Raw genomic sequence first — 17,547 nt, 5'->3', positions numbered from 1 at the left:
AGGTTTGGGTAAAAGCTCCTGAATTGAAATGGATTTGACTACACAGTGCTACACTAACTCACTCACACATATACTGTCTATACTACAGCACAAAGGTGTACAGAATAGGTGTATTCATGCGGTAATGCCTTGTGTGCGTGTGTACTCTAAACTCACGTTGTGGATCCTGAAGAGGCAGAGGGCCACCACGTGGGCGCACCACTTGGCCCCGGCCCCGCAGGTGCAACTGCAGGAGGTAATGCGGCAGCGGTCAAACATGACAGCCACATTGTACGCCCCTTTTGATTGGCCAGTCTGGGGCGATACCACAGTGGCACTGAGGTGGAAACCTGTGAGAGAGAGTGAGAGTGAGAGAGAGAAAGACAGAGGGGATAATATCAGCTCTGAAAGGTCAATCTGCTTGTCTGTGTCAGACAATGAGACTGGAGAAATGGAATGAGAAAGTGTTATTATGATGAAGTGGGCCAGGAAAACTTAGAGTGCTGGGGCTGACACTAATAGTGAGCCAGCCATTGGCCGACATTGTGCAGCAGTAAGGGCTGCCAGACAGGAAATGAAAGGCAGTTGTATTTCCAAGCACACAGAGAGACAAGGAGATGGGAGAGAGAGAGGGGGGAGGGAGAGAGATTAGGAAGGTTGGCTAAAAGCTTTTACCCGCTGGACAGCAGCCAGCATTCTCCTGGTGAGGCCGAGCCGGCAAAGAGGAGGAGAGGGAATGGGATTAGATGAACAACTCAGCGTAACTATTCCAGATTCAACACAATAGGCCCCCTTCAGAGAGCGGAGCTCTGTTCCAGTCTTTCTGCTTCTCCCTGGCAGTCTAATGCCTCCTCCACCCCTAACCTACTTCCCTTCCCCTACTACTTCCACTGAGAGACATGGTTTCCATTACCTCACAATGAGCTCTAATGCTTTTCACCTAATACAGCACTGAATAACATACCCTGGACTCGCAGGAAAACAACGAAGTACACTCAGAGCAGATAAAGAGAAAGAGCTTGCTTTCAAAGATGGTTGTTAACGTTTTAAATCAGAACCCTTGGGTCATTATGGGAGTCTTTGAAAAAGATGCATGCCCCTCCAAGGTTTAATACAGTGGGAAAGGTTAGATTGCTTGTTAAGTGAAAGTCTCTTTCTTTAACATAACTTACAGTGGCAAGAAAAAGTATGTGAACCCTTTGGAATTACCTGGATTTCTGCATATATTGGTCAGCAAATTTGATCTAATCTTCAGTCACAACAATAGACAAACATAGTGCCCCCTAGCTTCAAGAGGTTAAACTAATAACACAAATTATTGTATTTTTCCTTGTCTTTATTGAATACGTCATTTAAACATTCACAGTGTAGGTTGGGGAAAGTATGTGAACCAATAGGCTAATGACTTCTCCAAAAGCTCATTTGAGTCAGCTAACCTGGAGTCCAATCAATGAGACGAGATTGGAGATGTTGGTTAGAGCTGCCCTGCCCTATTCGAAACACTCAACATTTGAGTTTGCTATTCACAAGAAGCATTGCCTGAACCATGCCTCAAACAAAAGAGATCTCAGAAGACCTAAGATTAAGAATTGTTGACATGCATAAAGCTGGAAAGGGTTACAAAATAATCTCTAAAAGCCTTAATGTTCATCAGTCCACGGTAAGACAAATTGTCTATAAATGGAGAAAGTTCAGCACGGTAGCTACTCTCCCTAGGAGTGGCCGTCCTGCAAAGATGACTGCAAGAGCACAGCGCAGAATGCTCAATGAGGTTAAGAAGAATCCTAGAGTGTCAGCTAAAGACTTTCGGAAATCTCTGGAACATGCTAACATCTCTGTTGACGAGTCTACGATACATAAAACACCAAACAAGAATGGTGTTCATGGGAAGACATCACGGAAGAAGCCACTGCTGTCCAAAATAAAAAACATTGCTGCACGTCTGAAGTTTGCAAAAGTGCACCTGGATGTTCCACAGCGCTACTGGCAAAATATTCTGTGGACAGATGAAACTAAAGTTGAGTTGTTTGGAGGGAACACAACACTATGTGTGGAGAAAGAGTCCTGACCTCAACCCGATTGAGATGCTGTGGCATGACCTCGAGAGCAGTTCACACCAGACATCCCAAGAATTTTGCTGAACTGAAACAGTTTTGTAAAGAGGAATGGTCCAAAATTCCTCCCGACCGTTTGGCAGGTCTGATCCGCAACTACAGAAAACTTTGGTTGAGGTTATTGCTGCCAAAGGAGGGTCAACCAGTTATTAAATCCAAGGGTTCACATACTTTTTCCACTCTGCACTGTGAATGTTTATACAGTGTGTTCAAATAAAGACATGAAAACATATAATTGTTTGTGTGTTATTAGTTTAATCAGACTGTGATGGTCTATTGTTGTGACCTAGATGAAGATCAGATCAAATTGTATGACCAATTTATTCAGAAATCCAGGTATTTCCAAAGGGTTCACATACTTTTTATTGCGACTGTATAAGCATAAACCACTGATCCACTGTTGAGCAGTGCATAAAAGGGCATTTCACTGTAAGACTTTTTGATCCTAGCCGGCATCTCAGTGATGTTGAGAGGACTGGATTAATAACCCAATCATTAAGTAGTATGTCCAGTGTGTTGGGGCAGGCTGCTTGGCTTGTGGATAATCCTAGGTGACTATTGAGGTGCCCCATGTAATAGCAGGTCTATATGCACTATATTTCACCCGTGACTTCATTCATTGACCTGGGAAATGTCTTAAACGGCACAGTACAGCAGCATTCCTACACTACACCAAATTTTCATTCTACTAATGAACTGGGGGTTGGCAAAGTCAATGGCTAATGATTTGTGATAAATATAACCTGACCGGGAAAATAAAAACAGTAGCGGCCACAGTTTTTCCTGATCAGGTCACGAGCTCAGGATAAACTCTGGGCCCTAGTAATGAGCAGTGAGAGTGGTGTGCTGTATCTGAACTCTATCTGTCACAGCTGGTGAGTAAGGCTCCGTTAGGAACGTTTAGGGTCATTAAAGCTCCTGTAATCCCCACACATCCTGCCTGCCTGCTCTAATCCAGTCATCTGGGATGAGCAGAGAAATGCAGCAGTTCCACCAGGACACCACACTGCTGAGGTGGACACAGCATCTGACCTGGGAATAACACTCAACTATATAAATTCTCAACTCGTTTTTTTGAAGCCCAAAGGGTGAGTGTGTGGCTGTGGGACAAGCCAACCAATGTGTGACCAGGACGACTTTGTGGAGGTTTGTAGGAGGTTTAGAGAGTTCAGTCTTCCGTGCTACTGTTGTCTTAGTGCTGAGATGGTATAGGTGAAGGCCATTGCTCACCTATCTGCAGAGGGTCTTTAACAGCCCTCATCCGGTACAGCTGCTCCCCTCGCTGGAACTCATCTGGGCTGCCGTTGGCCAGACACGAGTACAGCCTGCAGAGGGAGATCCACAGAGAAAGGGGGATGAGATCAGAGAAAAATAAAGACATTAACTTTTCCAAAAACTATGTCCCCTCTGAAGTTGTGCCAGCCATTTGTATAAAATACATTTGTATAAATTGCGTATTTGGCGTTTGTGACTCTTGGAACTTTTAATGGTCTAACTAATACAGCCTGGTGATGTCAACAGGCAAGCAAAAACTCCAACTATGCAAAAATCCTGCTGATTAAAAGGTCCTGTGTAAATTCTCAACCAGTAACTACCAGGAAATAACACAGATCTCATTTTACACTTTTAGTGTAAGTTTCAGCTGTTGTACAATATGATACAAAACACAGTAAAACCGAATTTTGACTGCAATGGGCCTTTAACAAAATTCCCATAAAAATCTCTGAATATATTACGGAAATCCAAGATGATCTCTGCAAGATTTCAGAGCGTGTGCGCGCATGTCCAGCCTTACCGGATGTCCTCCTCGTTCTCAGGGAAGCTCCAGTAGGCGATGCGTAGCTGCAGCTGCTCAGGGACAGGAGGATAGACCTTCTCCACCACCTCAAACGGGATATGGAATGCCACCTGCTTGGCTGAAAGCTCCACCAGAGGGATGACCTGACCATCTAACAGACAGACAGAGAGCAAGAGAGAATACATTTTTCTGCCATCAACCATTTAGAGGAAAGAAAGCAGTCTAAATAAACTGATGGCTGTGGTTCAGCTGGTCAGAAGCCATGGTAAACCTATCAAAACATTGCCTTGGTGCAAGCCTCCACACTTTCAACATGGTCCTGGCCTGGACTTCATCATGACTAGGGCCCAGAGTTTTTCTTGACCATGTGAACTGTCCAGGAAAAACCATCAGCCTTAGTTGGGAGGAAAAACCTGGACTCCCATGTTACAGGTCAGTTCACGTGGTCAGAAAAACCTGCTGGGCCTGTTTAGAACTTCAAGCTCCCTTGGTCTCTCAGAGCACAGGACAGCTGCCAAACCTGCAGCCCCTTCGGGAGCCTGTCCTGTCAGCCCAGGAAGGGTTTGGGTTTCCTGAGGGGTTCTGAATGCACACAACCCCTTCTCCAAACACAGCACTCTTCAAAAGCTACAGAGACCCTGAAAAGAAAACTGACACTAAAAAAATCCTAGACAGTTTCCTACCCAGAAACAGCCCTATCTTCAGCTGGCTTGGACTGTAGTGTTGACAACTAGGGAAACCATAAGGTCAGCCACAATCCATAAAAATTGCAAATATAAATCTTAATCTGTAAAAATTATTACCATTGCAGCCTTGCAATCTAATTCATCAGGGAGACTTATGCTAACGAAGAAGCATGAGGGAATGGCACTGCAATCCATCTAGTATATTCTACAGTACCTGTATACTTCCAGTCATTGACCTAAAGTTAGTTAGCATTGGCTCGCACTAGTTAACTACCTCTAACTTTCTTCATACTGTAGGCAGTCATAAAAATAAAACAAATTGCCAGATTCTCGCAGTATACCTTTAAATAAACCTACCACTTGTGGGTCATTCTCATGAAACCATTAAAATACCATGGCAGTAATGATTTTAAATATAAAACATGTAATTTAGTAATATAACAAAATATCATAAGATAGTGTTCTCTACCATGCACAAAGAGTAATTTCAACATAGGAATTCATTATTTTTGTATTTTATTGCATTTTCTGCTAAAATTGTCATTAGCGCAAGGCGTCCAGCTATGTCTGAATGTATGTTATGTTGTAATTTAAGCAGATGTTCTACATGTTTTCAAATTACAAAAATTATAAACTGAATATTCATGTATAATAATAAAGAAAAAAATATTGGAAAAATGAAGTGTCCATGACTGATGTTCTCATCCTCCACAAGCATTTTTAAAATACTGTTTACACACACACAAAATGTTGAATAAAGTTTGATTTTGAAGCAACACATCTGCCAGTACCTTCAAGATGGCTACCAGCAGATCTCTTTATATTTCTCCAGTTAAAAGTTAAACATTCTCCTGCATACACGACAGTATTGATTATCATTACCGAAACATGTAGTTTTCCACATTTAGTAAAACGTTAGATGTAACATTTTCTATGAAAATATACTTCATTAATGTCTAATTATGTACATTGAGTAAATATTTGCTTAGTCTTCATGTCTTCTCTATTGTTAGCATAACATGCTAAGGTTCCTCATCCTTCGCAACACCATTCTCACTTACCGCTGCAATATAAGGCCAGTTGCGGTAGAGAGAACTTCTGTTTCGGTAATGAGAATTTAATCATACAGACTATATTTTTTTTAAATAATGAACTATTCATTTAAATATTATTTACTAACTGTTGATATTTAGCTTTTTTCTGGTTTAATTGCAGACAGTCAGCAAGTGACAAAAAGAAAGCTTTAGCGAAGGCTGACAAAATTCAGAGAAAAAGTTTACACCAACCCAGAACTGCTGGAAGAGTACAGAAGGACAGAGAGGGTTAGGGGTTGGAGAGGTTACAGCAAGCGTAATTAGCGCATATATATATTAGTCTATGCCCTCATAGTGTCTATAGGAAGTCAATACCCTACAGTGTTAGGAAGTCTACACATGCGCACACTAAAATCAGTAAGCCATTTAGTTTATACTATAGGATGTCCACGCACAATCTGTAAGCCATTCAGTCCCTACTGTAGGATGCACACACGATGTAAGCCATTCAGTCCCTTCTATAGGATATACACACACAGTCAGTAAGCCATTCAGTCTCCACTATAGGATGACGTGTCCATAACAGTAAGATTTTTCCCATGTTTTGAGACATTCTCATTTCATGTCATGCTTCCTTTCCATTTCCAGATATCAAAAACAAAAGCTAAATTGTAAAATCAAGAAAACTCAAGATCTGACAAAGAAGCAACATGAAAAGAAGAGTGCCGGGAAAACTCAAAGGTATTACAGAAGAAAGAAAAACCTAAAAGCAGTTTTGGACATAACGCCATCAAGCGAGGAAGATGACACACTTCAACATGTTCAAGAAGCAAAATGAAGAAGTTTTTCTAAATCTTTAAGAAGACACAACAGAACAGTCATTCTCACCTCAGCAGGTAAATGTCCCTGCCATCAACTCAACTCCTAAAAAGAGAGACATCTCTACTAGAGGTCGACCGATTATGATTTTTCAACACCGATACCAATACCGATTATTGGAGGACCAAAAAGGCAGATTCCGATTAAATCGGGCAATTTTTAAAAAATGTATTTGTAATAATGACAATTACAACAATACTGAATGAACACTTATTTTAACTTAATATAATACATCAATAAAATCAATTTAGCCTCAAATCAATAATGAAACATGTTCAATTTGGTTTAAATAATGCAAAAACAAAGTGTTGGAGAAGAAAGTAAAAGTGCAATATGTGCCATGTAAGAAAGCTAACGTTTAAGTTCCCTGCTCAGAACATGAGAACATATGAAAGCTGGTGGTTCCTTTTAACATGAGTCTTCAATATTCCCAGGTAAGATGTTTTAGGTTGTAGTTATTATAGGAATTATAGGACTATTTCCCTCTATACCATTTGTATTTCATTAACCTTTGACTATTGGATGTTCTTATAGGCACTTTAGTATTGTCAGTGTAACAGTATAGCCTCCACCCCGCTAACTAGCTAGCCATTTCACATCGGTTACACCAGCCTAATCTCGGGAGTTGATAGGCTTGAAGTCATAAACAACGCAATGCTTGAAGCACAGTGAAGAGCTGCTGGCAAAACGCACAAAAGTGCTGTTTGAATGAATGCTTACGAGCCTGCTACCACCGCTCAGTCAGACTGCTCTATCAAATATCAAATCATAGACTTAATTATAACACACAGAAATGAGAGCCTTAGGTCATTAATATGGTCGAATCCGGAAACTATCCTTTCGAAAACAAAACGTTAATTATTTCTGTGAAATACGTAACCGTTCCGTATATTATCTAACGGGTGGCATCCCTAAGTCTAAATATTGCTGTTACATTGCACAACCTTCAATGTTACGTCAAATTTATGTAAAATTCTGGCAAATTAGTTTGCAATGAGCCAGGCGGCCCAAACTGTTGCATATACCCTGACTCTGCGTGCAATGAACGCAAGAGAAGTGACACAATTTCACCAGGATAATATTGCCTGCTAACCTGGATTTATTTTACCTAAATATGCAAATTTCTATAAATATATACTTCTGTGTATTGATTTTAAGAAAGGCATTGGTGTTTATGGTTAGGTACACGTTGGAGCAACGACAGTCCTTTTTCACGAATGCGCACCGCATCGATTATATGCAAACTAGTAATATCATCAACCATGTGTAGTTATAACTAGTGATTATTATTGATTGGTTTTTATAAGATAAGTTCAATGCTAGCTAGCAACTTACCTTGACTTCTTACTGCATTCGCGTAACAGGCAGGCTCCTCGTGAGGCAGGTGGTTAAAGCGTTGGACTAGTTAACCGTAAGATTGCAAGATTGAATCCCTGAGCTGACAAGGTAAAAATCTGTCGTTCTGCCCCTAAAAACAAGGTAGTTAACCCACTGAACAAGGCAGTTAACCCAAGGCAGTTAACCCACGTTCCTAGGCCATCATTGAAAATAAGAATGTGTTCTTAACTGGACTTGCCTAGTTAAAGGTGTAAAAAAAAAAAAACATCAAAATTGGCGTCCAAAAATACCGGTTTCCTATTGTTATGAAAACTTGTAATCTGCCTTAATTAAATCGGCCATTCCGCGTAATCAGTCGACCTCTAATCTCTACAGACACCAGGACCAATGAAGATATCTACCCCAAAGGAATCACACAAAAAGAAGAACATAAGAAAGAAAACAATATCAAAATTGAGGTCAAAGTTGAGCAACACAGAAGAGAAGCTGCTGGAGAGGACCAAAGAGATAAAGAAAAGACTGAAAAGACTTGAGATGATGGCCAAGAGGAAGCAGGTAATTGTCAACATGGAAGGCAGAAAGGTCCAGAAGAAAACTACAAAGAGAGGTCATCAGAGAACATTAGCCAATAACAGCCAGAGAAGACAAATGCGTAAACTTGTTAGCCGCTTCCTTCATCTCCACTGTAATAAATGGGAAATCCAGAGAAGTTCGGTAAAAGGCCAAGATATTCCGTAAGAGAGCCTTAACAGACACTATGGCAAATCTTCTAAGAAGATTTCTGTCTAAGAATCCAAGGCACAACCTTTCCAAGGCTCAATTCTTTAAATTGAAAAGCCACTTTGGATTGGCCAGCGAAGAGTCAGATAGAGAAACATGTGCTTGCAAAGCGCAAGAAAACTTTGGCTTGAAGATAAAGCTGCACCAGCTTGGGGGTCATAGAAATATCATCCCCAAGGGACAATGTACAGGCCAGTGTGTGTAGTGACAATGACATGTGCTGTTCTAATGTTTTTGTATGTGTTCTCTGATTTTAGCCTGTTTGGTAGGTACTTTTGAAGCACTGCAAAATAAAATTGTTTGAACTTGAATCCATGATTGTGCCAATATCTCATATCTTCTACAATAAATGTTGTTTTTAACCATACCTCAGTCTTAGTATACTTATTATCATTACCGAAATCATCAACCTCAATACCAAAACATATGTATCATTACCGCAACAGGTAATAACATTTTATGTTAATTTAATGAAAGGAAAAATAGTAGTTTGCTTTTAAATGCAGGCTTGCCACATTTTTTAAAAATATGTCAGGTTTCAATGAAATATCAAAAATATTAGGTTGTAGATTGCGGAAGGTGTTGCGGTAATGAGAGAAAGTCAAAATCAAATCAATTTAAAAATATATTTATATTATAGTGTTTCAAGTAACTGTGCATGACTGTTAATAATCAATATTTTTAAATGTGAAAATGTATTAGCTTTCCTAATGTTCTTGATGTTTTCAGACCATTCAGGTAATGAGATTAAGCGCATGTTTTGGACAATTTATTCAAACGGGTGTTAAATTGTTAGTAAATGTTTTAAAATTAATGCTCAAACACTTCAGACTTGGTTATTAATGCCTAAAAAGGAAATGTGTTGATGCAAGTCTTTAAAGATTTCATGTTTGAATAACAAAAAAGGTTTTGACAAGATATGACTCCATTTTCAGGATGACGCAGAACAGGCTGCATTGTCTCTCAATTTCATGTTGACCCAATCCTCAGAAAATAAAATAAGCTGACAACCAAGCTAGGCCCAGCACACAACTACTACACACCCAAAACAAAGCCCTGGCCCTCAGTGGACACTATCCTCATCCCTGTCCTAACATAGAAGGTTTTAGGGGCTAAGCCTGAGGCAGTTGTGTGAATTCTATTGCATTAGATATTAGGCTTGAGCTTTTCAAACAGAGAGAACCAAGGTGGCTTACATCACTATAAACTAGTGCTGAGTGATTGGTGCCGTTTCGATTCTATTTTTTTTTTTTTATTCGGTTTTGTTACAAAAAACATTTAATACATTATAAAATTATGACATTAAAATGATTTGAGCTTCCCTCAGCCATCAACTGCCTTTTTCCTGACACTGACAGTTTGTTGAATGAATATTAACAATTAATAAGAGGCCCATGATGGTAGTGAACGCACATTACTGCTTATCACTATCCATCATTAACTCACATGACTTACTTTAATAAAATATTTAAGTTAAGTATATTACTTTGTTTTTATTTGATTACTTATTTTTAAATTCCTTTAAAAACATCTCTGCTCAGGCAGTAGCAGCCAGCCAGCATCCTATTTAGTTCAGCTAGTAGTTTTACTAGTTCTTTCATTTGACAAGTTCTTCCAAGTAGATAAGGCATACTTTCAAGACTGCTTATTATCTAACATCAACTATCAAATCGGGTAGAGCTACCTCACAAACTGGCAGTGTCATAGAGCTCGCCAGCTTGTAGTCCCAAACTAGTTAGCATTTTATAACTTTGGTATATTAGGCATTGTTATGGAGGGAAATTAATGGGGTTTTGGGATATACACCGAAAATAAGGTCTGAGGTTAACGCAGGCTTGGGAGATCTTATAAATGTTCTACTATGAGATAATATCAGTCCGTTAAGATGGATGACCTTTATGTGCTCAAAATAAGTCAGTTGATAAGTCGCTTTCAGAAATGGAAATACATTAGTCGCAACATTTTTCAAGTCACAACACCAACCACGCAAAGTTGTCTATGCTGCAGTCCGCCAAAAAAGCTAGTTAGCTTTCTGCTTATCAGCTTGAACAAAAACGCAAGGATGTTATTTTGGTTTGCTCCAGGCTGCAACCATCTCTCTTCAGCAGGAAGATGCTAGTTTTTTCGGTTCCCAGACGATGTTGATAAGGTCTGTCTGATAAAGTAAACTAAGCCTGTTAGCTAGACAACAACGGCATGCAATGTATTTTTTTTACACATCGTTAGCGTTTTACTTGTTTTGATTACATAAATGCTTCAAAATTCACAAAACGTGGCGTTATGTGATCAGATTCTCATAGAACAAAACATTTAAGATATCCTAAACCTGTGTTTACTACAGACCTTATTTTCAGCATTTATCCACAAAGCCTAAACAAAAAATAAAAATAAATATTTCCTCATAGGCTTTGGCCATCAAGCCATGGCAGAGGTAGCCTCTGTTAGTACCTACAAAAAAACAGCATTACTATTGCTCTCTATTCCTCTCTCATGCGGTCTGTGTGTATATGCGCTTCGGTCTGTGGTCAGAAAGAATAGGCGCAATGGATTATGGTCATTGTAGTTCATTACCATGTTTCTGCACTGAACTTAAGTTCAATATTTGCCTAATGAAAACTACAACTTCCAAGCAGCCCAGCGTCCCACAAAGCTCTTAGCCTAATTTATCTCATGAATGATTTGATTTCTCTCTAGAGAAACAACACGTTGAGCTCACAAAAAATAAATGGAATTAAAGTAATTGAACAGACATCGGTCAATTTTGTTGATTAATAACTTTGGGAAAATAACAACATTTTGGTTAAATCGCTCAGCATTACTATAAACACCTGCTCCCCTGTCCCATGTAAGCTACAAATAGGAAGGAGAGCGAGGGAGAGAGGGAAAGAGAAAAATAGGGGGAGCCCAGTAACAGCAGCGAGGGTGCCGTAACAGGGTCTCGCAGAGTCTTTGTTGCCATCCAGTCACTGCCAGTTGCATGGTGACTAACTCCTTACTGACCAATCAGGAGAGAGCAGGGGGGGTGCCACGCTCAAATAGCTGTTCCATTGTAGAGTGGTGAAGGATTGCTGCTCACACACATACCCAGTAGGTTGTGTGCTTACTGTCTCTCTCCAGTCTGTGGTTAGAAAGAAATCAACAGAGCCAACAGATGCATAGGGCCTAACCAAAACCCTAACCATACCCTACATTTTGAGCAATTGAGATAAATAAATATATTTAACCTTTAACTCTGTAAGTCAGTTAAGAACAAATTCTTATCTACAATGACAGCCTACCTCGGCCAAACCCTAACGATGCTGGCCCAATTGTGTGCCGCCCTATGGGACTCCCAATCACGGCGGGTTATGATACAGCCTGGAATTGAACCAGGGTCAGTAGATATAAGCTAGCCTTCAAGATTGATAAAATTGGGTTTTGTATTACTAAACCACAATCCCCAGCTCTGAACTGAATGACCTGAACAAGACAAAGCCCTCTATACAGCCCACAGCTGACTCCACTCCACCCTTCCCCTACCACTCCTTAAACGTAAACAAACAGGCCTGACCGCACACACACCCTCCCCCAAACTCCCCTAGCTGAGGCTTCTAATAAATATTTCTCCCCCCCGCCGGTTCCTTACTTGCTTGTACAACCCACACGGGTCGGCGCTCTGTTTACCCCTCCCCAGCTGCCGTCCAATAAGCCAGCTCAGAGAACTCAGCTGAGACTCCAGGACCCCCACTCACACACGGACGGACGGACCCCAGTGTACAACTCCACCCACACAGCCAGGTCGGCCAACATTACAAATCATTGACAGATTAAGTCACTCCAACAGCACTATGCTCAATGAAACCAAAGTTTAAAAAAAATGTGTGTGATATATATATATATAAATAAATATATATATAAATATAAATATATATAAATAAATATATATATAAATAAATATTTATATATATATATATAAATATATATATGTATATATGTATATATATATATATATATATATATAAATATATATATGTATATATATATTTTTATATATAAATATATATATACATATATATAAATAAATATTTATATATATATATATATTTATATATAAATAAATATTTATATATATATTTATATATATTTATATATATAAATATATATATATAAATATATATATATATATATTTTTATATATATAAATATATATAAATAAATAAATAAATATAAATATATATATAAATAAATATAAATATATATATAAATAAATATATATATAAATAAAAGAGAGCGAGAGAGAGAGAACAAAAATAAACGCAACATGCAATAATTAACAATTTTACTGAGTTACAGTTCAAACAAAAAAATCTGTCAATTAGAAAAAAATTAATTAGGCCCTAATCTATGGATTTCATATGGCTGGGCAGGGGTGCAGCCATGGGTGGGCATAGGCCCAACCACTGGGGAGCCAGGCCCAGCCAATCAAAAGTTGTTTTTCCCCACAAAGGAGCTTTATTACAGACCAAAATACTCCTTAGCTTCATCAGCTGTCTCAGATGTTACCGCAGGTGAAGAAGCTGGATGTGGAGGTCCTGGGCTGGCACGGATACACATGGTCTGCGGTTGTGAGGCCGGTTGGACGTACTGACAAATTTTTTAAAATGACGTTGGATGTGGCTTATGGTAGAGAAAATAACATTACATTCTCTGGTAAAAGCTCTGGGGGACATTCTTGCAGTCAACATGCTAATTGCATGCTCCCTCAAAACTTGGCATTGTGTTGTGACAAAACTGCACATTTTTGAGGGTCCGTTTATTGTCCCCAGAACAAGGTGCACCTGTGTAATGATTCTGCTGTTTAATCAGCTTCTTGATATGCCACACCTGTCAGGTGAATGGATTATCTTGGCAAAGGAGAAATGCTCACTAACAGTGTTGTAAACAAATGTATGCACAACATTTGAGAGAAATATGCTTTTTTGTGCATATGGAAACTTCTGGGATCTTTAATTTCAGCTCATGAAACATGGGACTAACACTTTACATGGTGCGTTTATATTTTTGTTCAGTATTTATGCATGTCACATACACCAGATGTGTGCAGTGAAATGTGTGGTTTTACAGGATCAGCAATAGTAGTGCAGCACCCCTGGAGCAAATAAGGGTTAAGTGCCTTGCTCAAGGGCACGGTTAGAGTTTCCACGTACTTTATTCTGGGATTTGAACCAGCAACCTTTCTGTTACTGACCCAACACTCTTAACCGGTAGGCTGCCTAGCCTATACAACATGATCTACTTTGGTAGAGAAAGTAAGTAATACATTTTGGAGGACAATGTTGTAGACCTGAGGTTAGGGGGATGTAGAAAGAAATGACATTATGCAAGTATTATAGGAACTATCCTGCAAATAAACTATGGGTTATCATCAATGACATCACAGCCAATAGGCCTAAATTAAATGAGAACTCAGTGACATGGGCAGCCAGCACTTGCACTCCCATTGGCAAAGTGTCCCATACTGATGAGTTCAGAGCCCTTTGAGGACTCTCCAAAGAATAAGCAGCAGAGCAACATGGGCTGTTGTTGTGCAGTCAACAAATGGGCTTCATTCTGAGAGAACAAGCTTGCAATGCCTCAATTCTGGGAAAATGGTATCCTAGGAAGGCCAAACTAAACTAAAATGCACAAAGCCTAAATGATCAATGGTCAAATGATGACAGGACAACCAACTGGAAATTAGGACCAAATTAATTATTTTTAACTAGGCTACACTGATCAAAGCAGTTTACAATTGTAGGCCTACACCATTATTCAAATGTACAATAAAAGGCACTACTTCTTCATTGGCAGAGCAGCATTTAGAGTGATACAGCCTCTGCAGAAGTCAGTGCATTCATAGTTCTTGCGCTTCGCGGAGCAGCGCAGAGCTGTTGTCAACGAAGTGAGTTTGTATTTATATAGGACCTCCAGCCCTCACCTACCGTCAACCAATCATGTCAATGTGGAGCTATACAGAGCCCTCTGCATTGTTACAAATGTTGTGAGTCGCACGGTGATGCGGTACAGAGCTAAATTTGGCCTCTGCGTGCTGCCAGAGGCTCCGTAATTGCGTCACACCATCCATACAGTGCCTCCGACCACATTTTCAGATCAAGCATAAATTGGCTTAGTGAAGATAATGTGCAATATTACATTTTATAAATTACTTTGGAGATTGATGTGTATAGTTACATTGACGTATCTTGTGAACTTTCTATTCTGAAAACAGGCTAATGCATGAGTGTAATGTTTGTTTGAGATTTTCACAAGAAAACACTGACGTCCTAGACAAACAACAAATTCTGATTCAAGACAGGCTTTCAGATGATTTGGATCCATCATCACAGGCACTTTAAGTAATGAGAGAAAGGAGAACCCATGCTGGCCACCACAATGTTATTTGGCAACAGGCATCAAGTGGTTTTAAGTGGTCAAAGGTCAATATGAGGACACTGAAAGTGTAACAAGAGGATGTGATTACGAGTAATATAATGTGTGTGTTTACCTTTAATCTTAACTGTAGGAGAATTTGGTCCACCAGACTGTTTTCTCCATCCCCTCCAGTTCTGACACAGACTCTCAGCTTCTGATATGAAGGAGCAGAGCGAGTCCTCCTCGAACCGGTCAGAATCTTCGAAGGAGAACCTTTCTCCGTCTTCCCACTCGGCGAACATTAGTTCCATTACATCCACTGTAGACTATATAACACAGGATTCAAGTGGACTGTACAATAGCCAAGGCCTTCCGTCAAAGGATTAAAAAAAATAAAAAGGGTGAGAGTGGCCCACCACTGACAGGCAGCAGAAGGAAAGAACACTTCCACAAGTCTCCAGTAAAAGTTGGGGGAGGGGTGAGCGCAACACAACCAAAACACTGCTGAGAGCTCACTGTAGTCTTGCTGGCGAGCTACACAATAAAACAATAATATCCATTCTAAACAGTAGGGGGAAAAATACTTTGTCACAAATTGTACCACATTAGTATTCAGTATATCTGGAAAAGAGAGGCACAACTAGGTCACTCACTGACCTTTTTCCTCATCTTTCTTACCAAGGCCTTGCCATTTAGGGTGATAACTTATCTGAGACACCGTATATCCATGTCGTCTGAGAAAGTTGATCCTAGTCCGGTAACAATTTAGTTTCTGTCCACTACCACCACACAGTTTCAAGTTGGACTGTTTCTGCTTGACTGTCTAGTTGAGTGGACAGTACTTCGAGGGAGACGACCCCCACTCACTTACAAGTCGCCCATAGACACATATTGATAGGGTTCTTATCTAACTAATTTTAATTTAACACTTTCTACATTGGCTACGATTAACCCAACTTGTCCAAATAAATATTGACGTCAGCTATTGTACTTTACTTTAAAATTAAATCTACATAAACGTAACTTGTTTTCCTCCATTTCCAACCTCGATGAATCAGCTGTGCTACACACTGCCCTTCTCGAGACAACCGAACATAATGTTCCAAAAGCTTGCAAGCAATACAACCTAGCAGGCCTATTTCATTTCCCCTGTGGATAGAACGTGAATAAAATAACAAGTGAAATCCAGATAGAATGAGAGACGGTAGCTTTCTTTGACAGACAAGCTTGAGTAGTGAGTGAGGAGCTGATAGCTTGCTAATAGCTAGCATTAGCCAACTAGCTAAACTGCCAACTAGCTAAACTATCTGCTAATGCTAACTAGCCAGCTAACTACAGTAGTAAGCGAACACTGGCCAACAAGAATAGGTTGCTAAATCAGCTAGCTAACATCTAAAAAATACAAGAGTCTCGATTGTCATTATTCACAATTGTAGTAGCTAGGAGTTCTAATTTGTGGCAAACATCGTAAAAATTGGCTAATATTCTTTCAAACACTGTCTCTGGCAGGATACCCTTGGTCCTAATCCATGTCTCAAAGACCTAGCTAGCTAGCTAGCTAAAGCAGCACCCGCTCCAACAGGGGCTTTGGTGTTTGTTTACCTTGACACCTTTAAAGACCTACACATCCGTCAAACTTGACTGAATACATACTATTTTCGAGCAACGGTCTTCGGTAAGTGGTGCACGGTTAGTTTTATATTTGTTGGATTGCACATCTACTCTATTAGCTAATAGACTTGACTCGAATTTATTTGCCTTTGTATTTATATTTTTTTAAAAGCTTCTTCGCTCGAGCCCCACTGGTTCCCGATGACTCCGAGTCCGAATACTGAAAAAAAAAAGACCCTTCTTCCCTACTGACACCGGTAGTCCTACCGTTCCCACGTTGTGTCTTCGAGCCTTCGAACGACACCGGGGTCCCTCCAAATTGTCTCAACAGTCCCCCACTCTTCCACTCTCCCTGGTCGGGAAGATGGCTCTTCTGCTCTCGCTGGCTTCAGCAAAGCTTGGCTGTTGCCTCTATCAGCTGATTTTAACTTCAGCCTCGTTTTCGCTAGCGTCAAACTCTCATCTGACTGTACAAATCTTGGCATAAACGCCACCAAAATTGACCCTTTTCACAACCCTATCCTAACTACCACTCAGATTTCAGAGTGGTCAATAGTTGCCCTTTGGACAAAACTAAATTATGATTGCATTCATGGCCTAATTGGTTTTGACAACTTTATATGCTTAAAGTATGAATGCAAAAAGTATGTTATGTTTCAGCCTTCTGTTATTTTGCTAATGCCTATGCAGGCGTTGTTACATGCAAACCATAGATGAGCCATGTGTTCACTTGCCATGTATATTTTGCTTGTATATTTTGCATATTTCGTATTTAACATTCTATTGTACTAGGTACTGATTTATAGATTTGCTGATGTATTTTCTTGCCCAATATGCATTCAGGGCTCGAACCACCCAGTTTATAATAACTTATAACGCCTGGTGATGGCACCTGGCAAGTCAAAACTCCACCCATGCAAAACCTGCTGATAAGAAGG

At 39.8% G+C, this 17,547-nt stretch overlaps 1 protein-coding gene and 1 pseudogene across 45 annotated transcripts in view; one reads left to right on the top strand and one right to left on the bottom strand.

Moving 5' to 3' along the window:
- The window catches only part of LOC110502442 (zinc finger SWIM domain-containing protein 8), a 41,572-nt gene extending 24,470 nt beyond the window's left edge, over positions 1–17,102 (bottom strand). For 42 of the 45 annotated variants that reach the window (XM_090216882.1, XM_090216877.1, XM_090216892.1 and 39 more), the window contains exons 1-4: positions 15,132–17,102; positions 3,889–4,042; positions 3,324–3,418; positions 157–329 (exon numbers count right to left, since the gene is read on the bottom strand). In XM_090216882.1, the coding sequence (XP_090073008.1) occupies positions 157–329; positions 3,324–3,418; positions 3,889–4,042; positions 15,132–15,309 (600 nt within the window). In that variant the 5' untranslated portion in view covers positions 15,310–17,102. The remainder of the gene's footprint in view (positions 1–156; positions 330–3,323; positions 3,419–3,888; positions 4,043–15,131) is intronic. The other 3 variants (XM_090216872.1, XM_090216896.1, XM_090216870.1) reach the window with 1 other exon arrangement.
- On the top strand, positions 8,089–8,953 carry LOC149972508 (uncharacterized; annotated as a pseudogene).
- Positions 17,103–17,547: the final 445 nt, after the last annotated feature.

Source organism: Oncorhynchus mykiss, chromosome 23, assembly GCF_057628025.1.
Source record: "Oncorhynchus mykiss isolate SJ-2025 chromosome 23, ASM5762802v1, whole genome shotgun sequence".
In the NCBI taxonomy this organism is placed as follows: domain Eukaryota; kingdom Metazoa; phylum Chordata; class Actinopteri; order Salmoniformes; family Salmonidae; genus Oncorhynchus; species Oncorhynchus mykiss.
Note: the sequence above shows the minus strand (reverse complement) of the source record. Positions and strands in the feature narration are given on the sequence as shown.